This window comes from Dermacentor andersoni, chromosome 10 (assembly GCF_023375885.2).
Source record: "Dermacentor andersoni chromosome 10, qqDerAnde1_hic_scaffold, whole genome shotgun sequence".
Classification (NCBI taxonomy): domain Eukaryota; kingdom Metazoa; phylum Arthropoda; class Arachnida; order Ixodida; family Ixodidae; genus Dermacentor; species Dermacentor andersoni.
The window spans coordinates 86,547,462-86,567,601 of NC_092823.1; the positions used below are offsets into that span (position 1 = coordinate 86,547,462).

General features: G+C 47.9%; 1 protein-coding gene across 1 annotated transcript in view; it reads right to left on the minus strand.

The window, feature by feature from the left end:
* Nucleotides 1-20,140, minus strand: part of LOC126543513 (sodium-dependent nutrient amino acid transporter 1-like) — a 57,474-nt gene that overhangs the window by 23,435 nt on the left and 13,899 nt on the right. The window contains exons 4-6 of the mRNA XM_050190627.3: nucleotides 14,639-14,753; nucleotides 12,040-12,278; nucleotides 7,657-7,897 (exon numbers count right to left, since the gene is read on the minus strand). Of these exons, the coding sequence (XP_050046584.1) occupies nucleotides 7,657-7,897; nucleotides 12,040-12,278; nucleotides 14,639-14,753 (595 nt within the window). The remainder of the gene's footprint in view (nucleotides 1-7,656; nucleotides 7,898-12,039; nucleotides 12,279-14,638; nucleotides 14,754-20,140) is intronic.

Consider the following 20,140-nt stretch of genomic DNA (forward strand, 5'->3'; position numbering starts at 1 on the left):
ATGCAAGTAACTACGATGACATTACGGCCCTGTACCCAAATCTGTGATCCAAGCTATTAGGCAACTTAAACCACTAGGTCGGAGTAGAAGGCGTGACGATGACAGCATGACGAGCCAGATCTCGCAGATCAAATAATGATGATTGAACGACCACAACAACGTCACTATCAGAGTGCGACAGAGAACTCATGGCGATTGTATCACGACGATGGCGTGATGATGACGACATGACGAGTGTCGGATGGCAAAGCTGATACGAAAGCGATGCAAGGAACACGATGGTATCGCGACCACGGCACCATGCTTAGTGGCTCACGCTATAGGACTACATGGGTAATTGGGTCGAGGTAAGAGGCGGGACGACGACGGCACGACAAGTGGAACGCCACAAAGCTGGAATGGAAGGATGTATGAATGGGTGGGCGGGTGGGTGGACGGATGGACAGACGGACGTACGGATGGGTACAAAACGGATGAAGTAGGCAAATAATGCTATTGGGGTTTAAAAACGATCTGCGCAAAAAGTCAAGATGTGTGTACGTGTTATGAACTACTTTGGCTGTATCGGTTTTCGCACTACAAGGAAAACCGGCTAGAATCCCTCAAAACGTCTAACTACGCAATTTTCATATCCCTGCCAAAAAAGAAACAATTTATCCCTGCAAATACCTTCACTTCTGAAGTTCACTTCTTCCTCTCTTTCAAGCTCTTTCTTGGCCCTCCCCAACGACTCAATTTCTTTCCGCGCTTCTACGTATTCATAACTCCTCAAAAAAGAAGAAAAGATAGAGCTAACCATACGAGCCCTCTTCCCATGTACATCTGCCCACTCCCGCCTCGTCTGCTGCTCTCCCTTTTTTCAGCTTTTTTAATATATTTTTTACCAACCGGCCCCTACAAATTTCAAAGCCCCAATGATGAACGTAGCTTTTTTGATGCCTCCGCACCACAGAGTAATGCTTTTTCTACTGTATACCGTAGCGAAGATGCCTGCGCCCATATACAGAGGTGGAGGTCCCTTCAGGGACCAACCCGCTCCTATCCACTGCGTCTGCTCACACCCTCCCTCCCCATTCTTTTCCATGACCTCCATGTCGCCCATCCTAACACTTTTAAAACATTCCCGTCGGCCTACTACTAGGCCACTCAGGTAATTTTTTCAACTCGTGTCCCTTTGGTTGCTCCTGCCCGACCGGTTGACCGGACCATTCTTCGAAAACCACAAACGCACACCGCCTACGACGCCTGCAGTTTCCGTCAAGTTCGCTAAAGGATTCCTATCCGCTCCCTCTTTGTCTCCTTCTTTTTCCCGTGTTCCCCTCCTGCGCTCACTTTCCCAGGTATTCCAACCCCGTCCTTACCACCGGGATGCCTATAAATGGCAAATGACAGCGCCCACTTTATTGCGATAGCAACTATATGGACACTCCAAGTGAATGTCAGCCATCGGCGTCGCCATCGCCATGACGTTTTGTATAAAGTCAAAACGCAATAAAATCCTCGGGGGCCGCCGTATGCTGTATCGGCGAGCGAAATCCGGCAAGGGTGAGCCTGCGATCGCGGCTTAATCTCGCGCACGAAAAGGAGGAAGCGCGCTGTCTTCTGTCACGCGCAAGGCTGCGTGAGTAGGGTAGGTAGGTGGGGCGCGTTCTCCTCCGGGTGGCCAGGGTGTCCGTTCGCGCCCGCCCGGGCCGCTTGTATCTTGAAAGCCATCTGCGGCGTGGACCACGCCAGCCATGGGTAGGGAGGAGGTGGGACATGCGTTCTACTCTGGGCGGCGCCGTCGACCACATGCGCCTGCCCAGGCCGCTGTGTCATGAAAGCCATCTGCGACATCTACAGAGTCCGCCGCGCACTATGTTTTCGCTTATTTGGCGTTGATATGAGCGGCAGCAAGCACATCAATTCGCTCGCCGCTGCTGCCGCGCTTACTCCCTCCAGCGTTTTGACAGCGAGTTTCGGCGACCATCGAACGAGATGTGTTCGTGTTTTTTTTTTTATCGCATGACACCATGCTTGTTAGCAGAGTTCGTATGTCTATGTTTACAACGTTATACGGCCGATAAAACTAGAATCCTTACTTTGTATAGCTGCCCACTAAATTGCTATTGCAATCAATACTTCGCCTTCTGGGCAAAACTGCGACTTTTCAGTCTCTGCCTTTACAGCCAGACGCTACCCACAAAGACCGCAAGACACGTCACCTTTAACTAACCCGCCGAGCATAACAAGGTTGCCTTTGAAGAAGACAGGAGCACATATCGAAATGTTGACCAGCATTTCTTGGGCACGTTATCTCTGTTTATGAAACCTCTATACCATAGTTTATCCAGATGAGTTACTGACAGGTGACAGTGATCATGAAAATGAAATTTGCACAATGAAAATAGCTTGGATAGCATACGGCACGCATTACCAGATCATGACGGACAGCAGCTTACCCCTAGACTTGAAAAGAAAACTGTCCAATCATTTCATTCTACGGGGAAGAAACTCTATCTTCACACAAAAGTTTCAGAAGAAGGTAAGAAACTCGCAAAGAGCGGTGGAACGAAAAAGGGAACTGTCAACGAAGTGTCCAGGCTAATGAAGATGTTCGGAGCTCGGCTTAGAAGAGGCAAGTAACACGTTTTCGCAGCTTCAGAACGGAGAGTCGACTGGCTTTATTTTAAAGTAAAAGTAGCTTTGCCGAGTGGCTGTAGCGGCGTCCCATTCGGGCAGCCACCTCCCTTCCAAGGAAGAGGAGCAGGCAATGCTCCTCTGGAGGCATTGCTCCTCTGCTCCTCTGGAGCAGGCAATGCTCCACGTGAAGGTGTTGCCTTCACGTGGAGGCAAGGCGAGGTAAAATGCGATTTCCCAGAAGCAGTGACAATGCATAGTGACGGCCACTCGATATAAGCCCCTCCCCCCCCCCCCCCCCCCTAAATTTCCGGAGCCTTAGGTGTAAATGGCGGAAGGAATGAACAGGTAATGTTCAAGATAGGCTGGTTTCACGCGGTCGCGCAAATCTGTCTCTTCTTTGCAGCGTACGTTAATATTGAAGGTTTTCTCTCAACGCAAAACCACACCAACGTGTTCTTCATAGGAAGACGCCAATGGTGGAAACCGCGCTGCAGAAAGACGTGCGCGGTTGTGTCCATTGTCAGGTAGTGGGTGCACATTACTGCACCCACTACCGTGGTCGGCGCGTCTACCATAACGCGAGTTGACGCGTTGGGCAATGGCGATAACGGGCAACAAGGGTTTGGCTTCCTGGAAGGAATGTTCATGCTCCGAGGACCACAGGAAGGTAGGCGGTTTTTTTAGAGTCGCGACCTAGCAGCCCGGTCAGCGGCTGAAGAACTTGCGCACAGAATGGCATGAAGCGCCTTTGAAAATTTAAGAGCCCCAGAAACTCGCGCAACTTTCGGATAGAGGTTGGAGAGGGGAAGACCTCGATTACCTCACCGTGATTCCAATGGCTCGATGCCTTTGGGTTAAATACGATGGCACAGAAAATCCAGGGGCTTCAATTCCGAAAATCAATTTCTGTGGCTTTAGGACCAGGCCGCATTCATCCAGTTGCTCAGATAGAAAGCGAAGGCGCTCTTTGTGCTCTTCGGCTGTGCGACTTGCAACGAGAATGTCGTCAAGGTAGACGAAAATTAATGGGAGTCCGCCCGTATCCTCGTCCGTGAACCTTTGATATGTTTGCCGTAAGGTATACTGACAAACTCAAACAGGCCAAATGGAGTAGTGGTTGCTGTCTTCGCAATGTCGCTGCTTCCGTCTGGAATGTGGTGGTGCGTCTTCGTGAAATCGATCTTGCTGATATTGTGCTTCCTCTGAGATGAGCGCCGAAGTAATCTATATGGGGCAAGGGATATTGATCCGGAGTAATGATAGCATTCCAAGCTCGGTAATCCCGAAAAGGTTGTCATTCGCCAGTGTCCTGATCTGGAACCAGATGGAGAGGTTAACCAATTGCTTGAGGGAGGACGAATAACGCCGACCTGAAGCATGTGTTGGAAATCATGATGGGCGACTTCCAACCCCCGTCCAGCGAGCCTCCGTGGCCGCGCAGCAATAGGTGGGCCGGTGGTGGCGATATGATGCGTCATCTTGTGTTTCACGGGCAGCGCATTGTTTCGGGGCTTCGCGAGTTGCGGGTACTCAGCAAGTATCTTGTCATACGTTGAGACCTGCCGAAGCGTACGGATGCCAGATGAAGCGAGGTTGGACTGCAAGTGAAGTACATGGAGAAATGTGGCGTTATCCTTTAGGCGCTCATCGCGAGCACTCACTTCAAGGTTGAAATGGCTATGAAAGCCCGTTCCCAGTATGGCATATCTGACGTCGGCGGTCACAAACACCCATCTGTGCAAGCACCGGAGTCCGATGTCTCACGTTATTGACCGGAGCCCATACGACGCGATGGCAGTGTTTACTGCGTGGAGTGTGGGTGTGGACTTGTCGCGTTGGCGATCTGCGGCAGTGACGGGAACGATAGACATCTCGGCTCCGGTGTCGACTAGGATGCGGGTGCTGGTGATGCAGTCGACTACGAAAACTAGGCGGCTTGCGCGAGGGCCAACACCGCATACCACCGTTAGCGACTGGCAGGTGCGTTTCCCGTCCACAATCAGGGCTGCGTGCAGCGACTTGCTTGTTCGCGAAAGCGACGGTGGTAACTGCACACCTGCCACGGCGAGCCTCTAAATGCGCTGCGAGACTGTGAAGGTGAATGGTTGCGCCGAAGTTGGTTGCCAGTGTTGCCACCAGTCGTCAGCTTCTTCAGTACACTGGTAAGGCGGTAGACTGTTTCCTCCAGGCCCTAGAGCCGGTATCCTGGCTCTGATTCTTGCAGCGCCGATAGGTAGCTGTGCCAAAAACGAGCAGTCCCATATACGGTCAGCGAGTGCAGCTAGCGGATCGAGACTCGTCTCGTCGGAACCCGCCAGTACCATGCGTGCGGACTGTGGGAGGTGTTGCAGAACAGCTCGCGCAAAATTAGAAGCTGGCTCTCATTTGCAGAGGGCTCGCCCAGTAAGTGATGCATCCGGTGCAGAAGTTGTGATGGTCGTTGTTGGCAGAGTTCCTCGGAGAGGAGCTGTTGGAGCCTACTTTGTTTCGAAGGCTCGAAGTGCTGCAGGACCATGCGTTGCAGGTCGTCGTATGCAGTGACTGAAGGCGTACCAGTTACCAAGTCGTCTATGGCATCAGCGACGTCGTAGGGCAGCACGGTGACGATGTGCAGGTATTTGCTGAGTCCGAAGTCATGCGCTGGAGTTGAAAACAGACCTCTACTTGCATAAACCAAACTCGAGGATTATTGGGCCAAAAGCTGACAAGCTGAATCTCTGCGGTGATAGGAGACGTGATAGTGGCGTCCTCTCTGTCAGCAAGAGTAGGAGCAGCGTCGTCCATAGCTAGTGGTTGAAAAAAAACAACATCAGTGGCCTGGGTGACCACTTATTGGCAGCTCGGTTTAGAGGAGGCAAGCAATACACGTTTTGACAGGTTGAGAGCGGTGAGTCGACTGGCTTTATTCTAAAGTAAAAGTAGGTTTGCGAATGGCTGTGGTGGCGCCCCAGTCGGGCAGCCACCTCGCTAGCAAGAAAATACAGGGAGCAATGACCCCTACGTGGAGGCAAGACGAGGTAAACTTCGATTTCCCTGAAGCGAGGAAAACGTATAATTACGAACGCTCGCTGCGAAGACAATGTCGACAAATTGATGTTGTTTATGATTGTGATAATTGTCTCTTTTTCGTGTTTATCAACCTAACACTTAGCTCAATCGTATCGTATTTCATGCGCAATTATGATGATTCCAACCGTTCTATTTGGCAACGTAAGAGACGCTCGTTGTATTCTTCGAAAGTCTCTACAGCCACGCATGTGTCGGGCGACTTTCTTCACCTGGGGCTGCCAAACCCACCCCGATGTTCTGCGACTCCAGGTGGGCATGATACGAATCATGCACTTGGTCGAGACGGGTGTCGAGAATGTCGGCCGTCTTCTTGGCGTGGCTGGCACGTGCCGCTTCGGCGCGCTTGCGTTTCGTCTCTTCAGCGTCCACAGCTATGTTTCGATGCGGTAGCATATTCCCGCTACGAATCCTGCAGTTTATCATAAAACTGGCGTTTTCAGCGTGCCAGTGCGCGACCGGCATAGGTCGCATACTTCCTAGTTCCTTGTTTCCTAGTTCTTTGCGTCCACTGCGAGTCGATGTTTTTCCTTCATAAGTACCCTGAGCACTCCCGCAACCCACTTTCTTTCGTATTCCCAAGTCGTTCATCTATCGAACACGGGCGCTCAACGCAATCTAAGCGAGATCGCGGCCGCTATGTGAGATGTCACCAAGTCGCGGCACGCTATAAGGCGAGAGAAACACAGGGACTCGCATTAGACTCGGTTAGCGCTTCTTACACTCGATTTATTTGTTACATAATTAGTTGCTGACACTTACTAAGTAGTCTCTACATGACTCGGTATCCTTTAACGTCATTTTCATGCTCATATGACATCTATAAGTTACCTTAACTGTGTTGTTTTTTTCTAGAAGTGGGTAAAAGATACCTTGGTCCTCGTGATGCAGAGAGTTAACAGCTAAAGGGGATCAGGCCGTAACCATATTGCTACGTGAACAAAGGAATAAGACTGGAGACTATTTACAAAGTATATTTACAAAATGTTACTGCAGCGCTGACCAGTTCAGCCGACAGCTCTAGAGCCAGACAGCGTTAGTCGTCTTCGTGGGGGCGCCCATGCGCATCGGCTCCAAGAAACACGCAATATGCATGTATCAACATCGTCCAATACCGCTGCTGCCTGGCTAACTCAAACAAGCTTCGAATCATTTAGATTCCCACATCACACCGTATGTGCACGCTTTCAATTTAGCACATTCTAATTTCGTTATGCTTTTCGATCACGGTGTTTCCATAAAGAGACACAACTTACTTTTTATGTGTTACGTTTGGCAACGAGAAGATATGCGTAACCATGTGATAACCAACAATAGGATAAGTCATGTGGATGCACAGAGTAATGCAAAGCAATTGTTGTTAATCAGGTGCACCACAAGGTGTGACGAGAAATTAGTTGTGGTTCTTCGTCACGTAGCTGTAAATTAGTGTTCTTTCCTGCATCAGAAGTTTGTTACCTGAATATTGAGCTGCCCATCTGCTTGTAACAAATGTTTCAGTTATTTTAACTACATAATATGTTGTCTACAATATGTCAATATTTGTAACAAGTGATTTCGTCCTATATGACTACTTGCATTATATGACAAAAATACTCCTGCAACAGTTATCGAATAGGCAGCTGTGCGCTACATAATTGCGTTAGCTAGTTGACAACTATTGCCAGCCTCAACAATATTGTCACCGTTTGCGGGTGTTACAGCATTGGTGTGAGCCTCAAGGCGCACTCAACCTGCTCTATTAGTTTGCAGGGAATGAATACAGTACAAATGAAGTTGACTCAATGTCATTACAGGCCTGTAATTCCTATGACAAATGAATACGACCAGCAAACAAAAATTGTTATATTGTGACAAACACGTTCCCACAAGAAGTACTGAATTTTTCGCATTTCCTTTCAATGAATTTTGATGTAATTATCCACAAAGAAACTTGGCTGTCTAAGTGATAACATGGACGAAGCGTACCGCCTGACAGAGTCCCAGCTGGAGCAAAGTCAGAGTGAACAGGGAGGCGAACAGTTGCGGGTAGTTGGCCTCTCCGATGTACTCGCTGATGAGCATGAAGAACATCTTGGTCGAGCCGCCTTCGATGTACGTCTCCGTCGCCTGACCTGTCACGAAGGCCAGGTTGCCCAGCACGGAGAACATGAGGCAGGCCGACACCATGCTTGTCGCGATGTCCATTGCGATGACGCTCTGCACCACGCTGCGGTAACAGCGCCATGGCGGGCAATACGCTTTCTCGCGCCGAGGCAAGCAAACTCAGCCGTGCAAGAACACAAATGCACGAGGTGAAGGCGCACGCACATGAGGTATACTGATTGCAAAGTGAGATTCAGCACATATGTAAGGCCAATTGGCCTTGCTGCCACCAAAAAGTCGCAGTTTCGCCTGAAAGGCGAAGCACCGATTGCGATAGCAAACTACTAGACAGTTATACGAAATAAGGATGGTAGTTCTATCGGCCATATTGAACCGCGAACATTCGCTTACTAACTAAATTACCAAGCATGGCGTCACGAGAGCACAGGCAAACATGAGCACTTCTCAATCGATGAGCGCACAATGACGGTCAAAACGCTATAAAAGCGGCAGCAGCAGCGAGCGATTTGATATTCCTGCTGTCTCGCGCTTCAGCGCGAACTAAACGGTGAGAACACAACGTGCATGAGGCTATCAACCTTTGGCGCAACTAGACGCTATACCTTTCAAGATAGGGCCCGCGCGGCCGAGCTAACCGTGTCGTACGCAGGGGCTGCCTGAGTGGAAGCCCTCCTCCCTTCCTGTGCATCTCTCGCGATGCAAGACGGCAAGCTTCCTCCGCGCTTTCCTCTCTGGCGCGCGCGCAATCGAGTCGCCATCCTCGGCTCCCCCTTGCATGCTTTCACTCGCACCCACAGCGCACGGCGCACGTCCATGCTGTTCTAGTACTTAGGGTTAATAAGGAACAGCATGGCGACGCCGACAATTAAAATGTACCTGAAGTGTCCGTATAATTGATATCGCAATAAGACAAAAGAACAAGTCCTGCCCTGTGTTTGCGAAGTTATATATTTACGATGCTGTAAGCTTGATGCGTAGAAAAGTATGTAGTCTACTCTTTCTACACGTTCTGCCGGCGCTATCATATGGAGCAGGAACTTCGAGGTTAGCAACGAAACTCGAGGGCAAGTTAAGGAATGCGCTGAGAAGTGGGATGAGAAGTGTTAGGCGTAACGTAAGAGACACGAAGAGAGCGGCGTGGGTCCGAGAGCAAACTGGGATAGCCGATAATCTAGTAGACGTTAAGAGAAAAAATGGAGCTCGGAAGGCGATGTAACAGATAACCAGTAGAAGATTAGAGTTACAGAATGGGTTGCAAGGGAAGAAAACGCAATGGAAGACGGCTGTAAATTAAGAGAGGTCATGAAGTTAAGACATTTGCTAGCGCAAGTTGGAATCAGCTAGCGCCTTAAAGAGATAATGAACATTATTGCGAGATACCTTCCTTGTGCAGTGGACAGAAATATATGCTAATGATGACGATGACGAAAAATTTTTACGCGAAGCCTACGCGTGCATTTCACGTGACCTCCTTGGACCTAACTATAATGGCGGCCTTCCAGGCAAAATCATAATTTAGGCGCAAACATGCGGGCTGGTGGCATCGCTCTTGCCGCTTTCTGTCCCTCCACCATTCAAGTTCTTAAAATTCGTGTCTCAGCTCTAACAGTGGTTATACAAGGAACGCGGCCATCTTAGGTAAAACAAATGAGATGTGTGGGAAAGCCTGCTTGTGAAATTTTGTTCGTCATTCATTGCAATTGAAGCTATTAGTGTGACCAGCGCACTCACTCCACGTCCTCACCACTTCGTGAGCTCATTTCCACAGCGTGCAATGATGCATCTTGCAAGCACCTAACACCATTAGCTGTAGTGCATCTAATTAGCTCGCGCATATAAAACTACGCCTGCAGATGCTTGAAAACCACACGATTCAGCACCACGCGCAAAGGATGCCGGTTTTGTGGAGGCTCGGACGTTTTCAAATGCTGTGCTTTTCAAGTGAACACTTGTGGCGCTTGCATTAAAGTTTTCTGTTTGTTTGAGCAGGGATAGCTTCTCAACTGGAGAAGGCCACCACATTGGCTTAAGGCATGCTTATGCGAGCACACGGAGTATGTAGCATTATGAAGGTAGAAGACATGATTTACCAGAACAAACCCACTTGACTCTACATCTATGTACAGATTGTAATGCTTTGTCATTTTCACGCTTTTCTAACCAATCGAAGACACGCAAATCACAACTTTTTTTTTTATTCTTCAAGAAGATCGGTCAGATTTTTTGTCGGAGATAGTTACCATCAATAGAAGTGTGAATATCGAAGGCTATTTATTAAATATTTACCAACTCACATTTGCAATACAAAACGTAGCGCTCATATCCTAAACGCAGAATTGCAGTTGTCGAGGCATGTAGGATCTGGGAACCTAAGCCTACCAAATAGACTCACTCTGGCAACTAGGTCTAGTTCAATGTAGTAAAGATAATTCCTTGTCTGATTTGTTTAGCTGAAGTTACCTTAGATGTTTTGCAAAGCTGCCAGCAATATTTGATGCTGCAATATTACAGGCACCGCACGTGCAAACGCAAGCCGCCAGAGTTTTACTGATTGATCATAAAAGGGGATTTTGGTGAGGCCAGTATAAACATGCAAGGTATTCACGCCTGTTAACGCAAGTTGCTCGCGACATTCACGCACGGGTCTTTTTAACCAGTGGGAATTGTTCTCATCTTTTGTGCTATTTATTTCTCGGAGTCAAGAGCGACTTCCCTACGAAAGTCATCATCGCTCGCACTATGTGGACACTACGTGATCTATACTAAGCGAAATACCACGTTTCTTCTAAAGGCAAAACGACAATCATCGTTTCACCAAGAGCTCGCAGCAGTGACAACGAAAACTCGCTTTCGTACCTCGTTTCCATGGGCGGAGAAATAAGTATGGCCTTTAATACGTGAAAGCTTGGTCGTATTATTATGCTAGCCTCTTGCTCATTTAATAAATCAATCAGTCAATATATCAATTATTATTTAATCCTGTGGTTCAATAAGGAGGTAAAATTAATAGAAACGTTTACGAAGTGTTTCATATCATCGTCTATAGAAGTTTTCAAACCCACCCGTGACATATATCACAAATCTAGTTATTGAGCTAGACTACTCTCCAAGGCAGACATTGTTTGCATCAAAAATAAATGTGTATATTAGAACAATGAGCAAACTTGAACTAGCTCTGAAGCAGATGGAGCAGTTTAGGAGTTTAAGCCTGTCACTTTTAAAGGCATATCCTTATAAAATCAGTTCAATTTACTTTGAGCTATATCTTGCAGTTTACAAATTGAAGCCAGCCACTTTTGAAGCCACTTAGAACGAGTTCTGAAGATGACACCACTTACGATATACACTCCCAAATTTGTGACGAAATGCCTTAGTGTTCCAGTAACTTTCTATCTTCCACGCGTAAAAATGCATTTGGTCAAAGAAGTAAGTGCAACAACAGTGCCTTTTTACGGCACGTTTGACTGCGTCTAACTCAATACTGTTGCTCGTATCAAAATTCATCCCAAGTGAATGCGCCTTGCGATATGACTGGCTTGAATTCATGTATTGCTATATGCGTGCTAAAATACTTAGTTGAAGGGCATTTGGTAAGATTTTGTTAATTATTCAATGACGCGTATTGAATTTTCAGTGTAAGTAGTGTGTACCTGTTCGAGTATTTCAGTTCAATAAGCAGGCTTCTGCTAAATTCCTGAAGTGATTTTTAACATTTTGTTCAGATTAAAAAAATATTCGAGTTTATTAAGCACAGGCACCGGCAAATATGAACACATTTGACTCCACGGCTGCGGAGAGCCTCTCTCAAAATGCTGACGTAATCAAGAGCGGTAGCAGCGGCGAGTGAATTACCCTCCGTGCATTCTCTTGCTTCAACGCGAACTAGGGGCGCGAGAACGCAGCCCACATGAAGCGATCAGCTATCACTGGTTGGTTATCCTCCGAACCCACCGCAGATTACTTTCACGATAGGGCTCTCCCTGCCACGATCAGTCGCGCAATGCGCAACCAAGTCCGTAGCAGAAGCGGAGATGCGTACTACCATGCCTGTCTCCCTATCCGAGCCTGGCATTCTTTCCCTCGCACCTACGGCGCATGGCGCGCGGCCGTGATGTTACCGCAACTTTTCTTTGTACGTAACGTCTCGGCGACGCCGATGGCGGTGACGACGGCGAAAGTCCCCGTGGTGCGTCCACATTGTCGCATTCGCAATGAGAGGAGGAGGAGGCGCCGTGCTGCACCTACCCTCGTAAGGGCGTCCGTAGCGGGTTGAAGCTGCCGAAGACGAATATGGCGCCCGTCGCGATGCCCAGTGACCCGAGCACGTCGGCGGCCGCGTTGTGCCACAGGTTGAGGTCGTAGAAGGCGTTCTCGCGCACATGAAGCATGGTGAAGATGCCCAGTATGGCGCCGCTCTTTTGCATGGTGAAGAACAGGAACAGGGTGAGGATCACCAGGGGGGAGGGCGCCACCAGTCGAAGAAGCTGTGCGTGGCAGACATGACAAATGCGGCATCCGCGCAAGAGTTAATCAATCGGTCAATGAATCGAATAATCAAAATAGAGCTTTCGCAGATGTAAGTCAGATTTGGTAACCTATACATCAAAAAAGGCGAAGATGAGTTAGCGAATGATCACGACCTTCTGATGTCTTACGGGACTTTAGTAAGCTGTTTGGCTAGTTGTCCTGACATGATTTTTCCAAAGGCGAGCGCAGAAGCCTTGGGAAAAAACGAGACGAGGACGGGACAGACGCTGTTAGGCGTATTTTATATGTAAAAAAACCTTAATTTTTTTTTACAATTCTCGGCGACAGCGCATGCGCAATAACGTTCATGGGGGTTTGTCTCTGAAGATATACTTTATTGCAAGTGAGCGTCTTTCCTGTCTCCTTTTTTCGAAACGCTTCTGCATTCCCCTTTGCAAAAATCTTACGGGACTGTTTTGCCACTGCCCAAAACGGTAGAGTGCGCAAAAGTTTCACAATGTCTGATACGATTCATTGGCGTTACCAGAGCATCTTCGAACGCTTCGTTAAAGCCGAGCTTATAGTACTTCTATATTCTCCATTATGCCTTACGCACTTTCCAGCATGCTACGCCGTCTTTAACGACACGGGCGTCCGGCTGCGGTTCGTGGCCGATGCCCCGGGTCAAACGGCCGCCTCGGCGCCTCGGCGCCTCGACGAAGGCTATGTTACCGGCTCTAACTTGACTGGCCTTTGATGATGACCACTCCCACCGTATGCCGCCGTGGGTCGAGGACGGGCTTGGAACTTCCATTAAAAAACTTCCCATCAAAATGCTTATTTCTGAACACACGAAATACAGAGTTGCTATCTCCGTAGGCCCTTAGTCATCCTAACTGGACATGGCTAGGGTGACATTTTTGCGTGAATGTCACCCAAGGCAAAAGAGTTTCCTAGAATTACTCGAACGAACTCTGAATCGTTGAGTTACGATGGAAATGATGGATACTGCATGCATTTGTATATCTTTGTAATTGGAGCTTCAGATGTTCTTGTGGCTGCGTTTATTACGACCTATCTGGGTCTAAATGGGACAAAATTGCAAAACAATTTATACTTTTAATGCAGAAAGTAAGACTCTGGAAGCACTCGTAATCGCGGCCGATTGCAGTGCTTCCGCTCGTCCACACGTGAGTGCCGTAATGACTTCAATATCGGGCTTTTGTGTTAGAGGACCCCTGTCCAAATCCTTTCGTCGTACGCTTTAACAATGGTTGATAAATTATTGATGATTAAAAGATTAACTGAATAGTCCTCGAGCGACCAACGTGAACTCTATGTGTAAGAGCCAGCTGGAAAGAGACGTTGCTAGATCCATGACCGGTCGACTTATCGCTAATGCGGACCCTTTTAGTAGAATTGTAATGTACGGGAACTTTCTTGAGAACAAGTGTATCTTTTATTACAATAGAAATTATAGGGACACTTCAAGCAGATGTTCGCCGGCGGCGTCGGCTGATGTACCGTTATCAAGTCCAAATGCGGTAATAACGGGGCCCACCCGCCGCAAGCTGAGGGTAGGAACGAAAGCTTGCGAAGGTCAACAGAGATGGACGACGGCTTTATGCGCGCCGTCTTCGCCCTGGTCTTGGAGGCCACGTTTAAGCGCGCGCAAAGGTGCGCGGGGAGCTGATTGCGCGGTAATGTTATCAAACCCCCGCTAGAAGGGGGGGCAGGTGAGCGCACGTATCCCATAATTCAGCGCAGCCGTGGCTTCGCATGACGTGACTCGGCGGCATATCTTGGCTGGTGCAAATCTGCGGCATGTGCAAAGTTTGACCGATCCCAGATGACTTGTGGCTCTATGTGCGCTGTCTACCCGCGCGTCCATAGTTAGAAGTCATTACATCCAGCGTTATATTTATTAATTTTGATGGCCTTTACTGATCGAAGCATTCAAAAGTGCGTTGTGCCTCTGTATGAAGACGCCATAACTAATTAGGATAAACAGATAAAATAACGTGCGGGCAAATTGTGCCTTTGTGTCTTGATTGCTTGCGCATTACCCAAGCAGTGAAGAAAGTGTGCTCTCCTGACGCCTGCCCTTCAATAAAGAGTTGGTGTGATGCTTATAAGCGTCGTTTTCTTTACATGGAGCCTATATTTACGCCCCTACAGTTAATGTACAATAAACAGCACAAATTTGTTCAGTATCAAGTACTTTTATCAATAGAGTTTGTTTAACTTCATGTACCAACAGGCTGCCTTATGTTCGGGGTGATTTGATTTTTTTAGGTATACAGGTGTAGCTGCAGTTACCTAAGAGTATGACAGGCACTGGCATCCCAATGGTATGGGCATGGAGAGGTGCACTCACCCACATGAATGTGCGTATGTTAAGCGAAGCGAGGAATATGAGCAGCCAGACGGCGGCCGAGCAGTACACCAGGTCTCGGCTGAGGGTCTTTAGGCCTTTGTTCAGGATGTGGTTCCTGCGCAAGTGTTTAGTCAAATATATGGTCCGATTTTTTTCTAACTCTGGGAGAATGATCTGTAAGCATGAGAGCATGCGCTGGGCAGTATGAAAAACTGGCTGTACAGATTTCATCATACATGTGTGGCTGTTACTCTTATGGCCAATTTCCTATACTAATCAACACTAAATAAATGGAAAAATGATACACTTTAGCGAAACTGAAGTACTAATGTTAGCAATCAAGTACAATAGGCAATAATTTCCCAAGCAAGGACGTCTAAAAGAACTTGCGGCAACCAAGTGATGCTTCAAAATTTGAGCATTGTGCAATGGAACGTGTGTGGCTGTCACCGCTTAACATTTACGATACTGCCAAGATCGATATCTGCTCGCGTGTCAATGTTGTGGTGTCCATATATATTCAGCGGTACTCTTTTGTCAAGCGAATCTCGGGAAGAACGAATGGTGGTAGCTCATTGAAGGGGCACAAAGTGGTGTTGCACAGATTGAAATAGTTTGGAAAGGTAGTGTATAGGTAGGTAGTTATCTGCTGAACACATCCAAGCCGTCCGACCTAACAGCTCAAGCAATAGAAGCCCTTTATCAAGCGCAACGGCGGCACCCTAATGAGAACCCTCGCACATGTTAGTGGCGCCACCTCGTCTATTTCCGACCGCTAGTTTCAGAGTAGGCACGTAGATATATTACCTAAGCGAATTGGCTGACGGCCGACAACTAGAAAACTGCCGGAGGGATATCGGCTGGCCACGATAGTGGGCAGCCATAGAAGGTGTATATTTGGGCCAATGTTGTTTGCCAAGTACGTCCGTACATGACTGGCCAAAATACGTGGGACCGAGGTTGCTTTAGGAACATTCTCCAGGGCCGGCTGTGACAGGGTAGTAGGCGAAGTGCGAACTACGCCCTGCCAAAGTACGTTGCCAACGCACCGTATCAGGCACATTCAAAAGACATTTTGCCCCTTTCAAACCCAGCATGAGGCTTCTTCGCAAGCGCCTAATTTATGTAATATTTGACGTAATAATAATTTAGAGAATTTTCTGGACTGACCAGTGCGTTTTTTTTTTCTACTTTATGATCAAAATAATGATTTCTTTCATTGCTTCGTTGATTGCAGTATAGTGCCTTTCCGAAACCAGTGTACCTCTCGATTTACCTACATCCTTTTCTCTTATGTTTTTGTTTGCCTATACGTCGTTTCGTATTTCGTATGATTGTTTTCTTAATCACAAATTTCAGCAGCACCAAGCGTTGCCTTTAATTCAAGTCTCTTTAACACAGTCTCTTTAAAAGGGAAATTCATATTTTGTTAACGTGGTTGCAGTGATCGATTTGTTCGAGTGTGTGGGCACAGGGTTATGCGGCGCGAGCTTCAGTGTGTAGTGTGAATATTGTAAGATAACTGTTTCGAAATAAATTTTCTAATGAATATGCTTTCTGCTTTGCCGCACATTTTGTACTGTACATGCTGTGCAGAAAGAAGGATGGATGCTTGCTTGCTATCGGCAAGGAATATGCAGTTTCATAAGTGTAACACATGCCAGAAATCCATCTAAGCCCAACGTAAGCCCAGACATAAGCCGACTTACAAATTGTCGTGGGCCATCCCAGTGAAGACTCTTCGTACGTAGGACATGCGTATCATGGCCCCAATGTCCATGCGTCATTTAGGAGAACAATAGCATCTCCGCCGGACTTGCAGTTTCAGATATCTTGAATGTCTTAAGGATATCGTACATGGACGTGCTTGGCATATCCTACCACGGTTGAACCAAGGTTATCACATATCCGCCTTCTACGGCATGCGCGTGAATACTCGTCCTCCAATTCAGTCTTCGTTACAAAATTTTGTTTGCTCGCGTGTTCGAATTACAATCCAAAGCTATCGCGTCTGCGGCTCGCGTGTACGTCGTACTTTACAAATGTTCTGACGCAATTGACTTTAAACATTTCAACTCAATAGGTCATTTGCGCTTGGCGGAAGGCGTAGCAGTATGCTGCACCCACTGTGGTTGCTTAGTCCCTATGGTGTTGGCCTGCTAAGCACGAGGTCGCGGGATCGAAACCCGGTGACGGCGACCGCATTTCGATGGACGCGAAATGTGAGAACACCCGTGTACTTACTTGCGTGTTACAGAACCCCCAGCGGTCCAAATTCTTCCGGAGCCTCCCCCCCCCCCCCCCCCCCCACTACGGCGTGCGTCAAAATCAGATCGTGCTTTTGGCACGTAAACCCCAATAATTGAAGTATGCTGCACTTCTTCACACGTGTGTGCGCACGTAACGTCTGCACAAAACGTATTCAGATGCGTGGGTAGTGTCCGTTGCATCTGTCTTAAAGGGTGCGCTGCGATCACTGTTCAAAAGTACCTGACATGTCCGTGAAGTGTATGCAGCGTGTCCACATGATGTCCTTCGCGGACATGCAAGGGATGTCTGTAGGACACGGGAAATGCGGCCAAACGGTGATGTAAGAGACGTGGGCAGGATGTATCCGACCTATTTATTTATTTATTTATTTATTTATTTATGTATTTATTTATTTATTTATTTATTCAAGTACCCCAAAGCCCGATAGCATTAAATAGGGGGGACACAAACGTGAATAAAGGAGGGCAGCGCAACTTCTTAACATACACAAGTAAGCATAAAAACAAGCTAAATAAATACAGCAAACGTTGAGTTCCAACAAAACTAAGGTTGCATATCATCAGTAAATGTGCAATTAATTAGAACAGCAACTGGAAGCACTTCCGAAATGATTTACAAATAAGTCGTAACCAGGAATACATCCGATGCAATAACCAAAAATGAGAACTACAAGAAAAGCCTTCAAGAGGACAGCGGGAATGACTTTTTGTAATGTATCTGCAATGCGTAAAGAAGATGCTAAATGTTTTGAAAGTATCATTAACAAAGACAAGTTTGCATTTTGTAAATACATTTCAGACTGTTTACAAATGCGTTACGATCATCACTGCGAGCGATGTGAGCCGGGTGCTCATTTCACTGACGGATGGCGAAAAGTCGGCGTGAGTGAAAAAAATAAAATATGTAGTTCCGCCGGAAAAGCGAAGCACCGAATGCGACCGGAAATTAGTAGATAGCTGTACGAAGTAAGGGTAGTACTATCGGCCGTATAAACTTGTAAACATTCGCTTACTAAATTAACGTAGAATGCGTAAGCGTGACTCAACGAGGACGTAGAAAGTAACAGACACACAGAGAGAGCGCTCTCCTTGTGTGTCTGCTTCTTTCTGCGTCTTTGTTCTGTCGCGCTTACACATTCTATCATGGATTCAGACCAACTAGCCCGTCAACGTGTTTTAGCTAAGTTAAGCAGCACGGTGTCACGCTCGTACAGGTAAACATGAAAACAGACCGCTCGATGACAACGGACTATCTGTGAAAACGCTGGAGTTAAGAATCGCGGCAGCAGCCGTGAGCCAATTGACCGCCGTGCACATGCCGCTTCAACGTGTACAAAACATCAAACGCACAGCGCATACGAAGCCACCGGCACTACGCGCATTCTACAAAGATCACAGATCGCTTTGAAGACGAGGCCCGCGCGGGCGCGCACTTTAGCCAGGTCGCACACCGCTTGCAAGACACATGAGCGCCGGCAACGCGTCCCTACGGCGTCTGCAATTCGCGTGGCCAACGCCGTAGTAGACGCCGCGGTTGTGTCCACTCTGTAAGAGCGGCGAGCGAGGAGCACATCGAGGCACCGTAGCAGCCGCCAGAGAAGGTCCCTCCTCCCTCGCCCCACCCCTCACACGAGAGGGCACGCATCCGGGCCGCGATCCTCGCTGGCGCACTCGAGATTGAACCGCGTTCGCCGACGCACCCTCACGCGCTTTCACTCATACGGAACCTCACGGCGACGGCGACGACAGAAATCCGCCTGGAGTGTCCATATAATTGCTATCAAAAAGACAGATAAGTTCGGGCGAAGATAGGCTCCACGTTAAGCTGATTATCAAGTCGCGCAGGCGCACGGTGTGTGCGCAGGCGCACGGCTGAGCTTTTAGACATATTGTTTAATTTATAGTTGCATAACATGTGGTTAGCGATTGTCGTAAATCTAATGGCTTTTGTATTATTAACGTTAATTTCCATTTGCGACACATTAGACCATTTTCACAGCTCGTCTAAATCAGATAGTAAATATCAAGTGTACATAGGGCCAGTAATTTCTCTACAAATAACGCAATCATAAGCAAATAATCTGAGTGTGGAACGCGCGGACCACTACTGTCATCGTCGATATAAATTGAAATCAAAATTGCCCCGAGCACGGAACGTTGTCATGCACCAGATTTAACGTGGATTAATGAAGACGAATGTTCATTCACAAAAACTGATTGGTAGTGGCTAGTTAAGAAATCGGTAATGCACGTAATGATTCACACATTATTGTTGAATTACGCGCAAGTGAGGAAGGAACCTTGTCAAAAGCTTTCGCGACGTCCGCATATAACACCAACTTTGTGTAGAGAATGAAGAGTGATGAAGAGTGAATTCAGAGTTGTGTTTCAAAGGACCGACCGTGTAGAAATTTATGCTTATTGACAAAAAGTTAGGCTCTGTTAGAAACTTCATGATAGTGGAAGAAGAAAATAAATTTTATTAAAAAGAGCGGTCCGGTAGTTTCGTTTGTGGTGGCCCCAGTAGGTGGCTCGAAGTCCTTGGACTCGGGCTGCATCTTCGGCTTGCCAGACGGCCAAGAGCTGGTCTTTTAATGCTGAACTTTTGAGAGACTCCTGACAGCGGTGGCGACGCCAACGTAGAAGGTGCCCGGTGCCCCCACAGCCGGGGCGCGTATTTTCATCCGCTAGCAGCTACAACGGGGCGTGCCACTTTTGACGGAGCTCGACGTTTCTGCGCAGGCGCGAGTAAGAGCGGGCGCGAGAGAGAAAATCTGGGGGCTTTTGCTCCTTGAATATATGACTCAGCCTAGGCACTACGGAGGAGGTTTCTTAGATTGCGTTGTATTCGTTTGTCCCCTGACATGCCGGCATTGCGGAGTTCGGTCGAGTTGGTTTATACGCTCCGCCGCTGGCTGCCCGCGCGGTGAGGCAGTGGGCGCGGACGCCGCTTGGTGATCGCTGTGTCTGAAGGGACAATGTTCTGACTGGTGTTTTATAAGTCACGGGTCGAATTTTTCGTCGCGACGATAGATCGGATTTTTTACAAGCACTGCTCCAGGAGGGCACATGTAACCGGCAAACGGAGGCCTCAGGAGAGCACCTGAGATTATATTAAAGCAGGCGGCGCAGGATCTCCGGGGCACCCAAGCGGTAGCGGGGGGATCAAAGCTGGAAGCCGGGCGGCCCGTGGGTTGGGGCCGCAGAGGCCGAAGCGTGCCTGGGGGTGTTC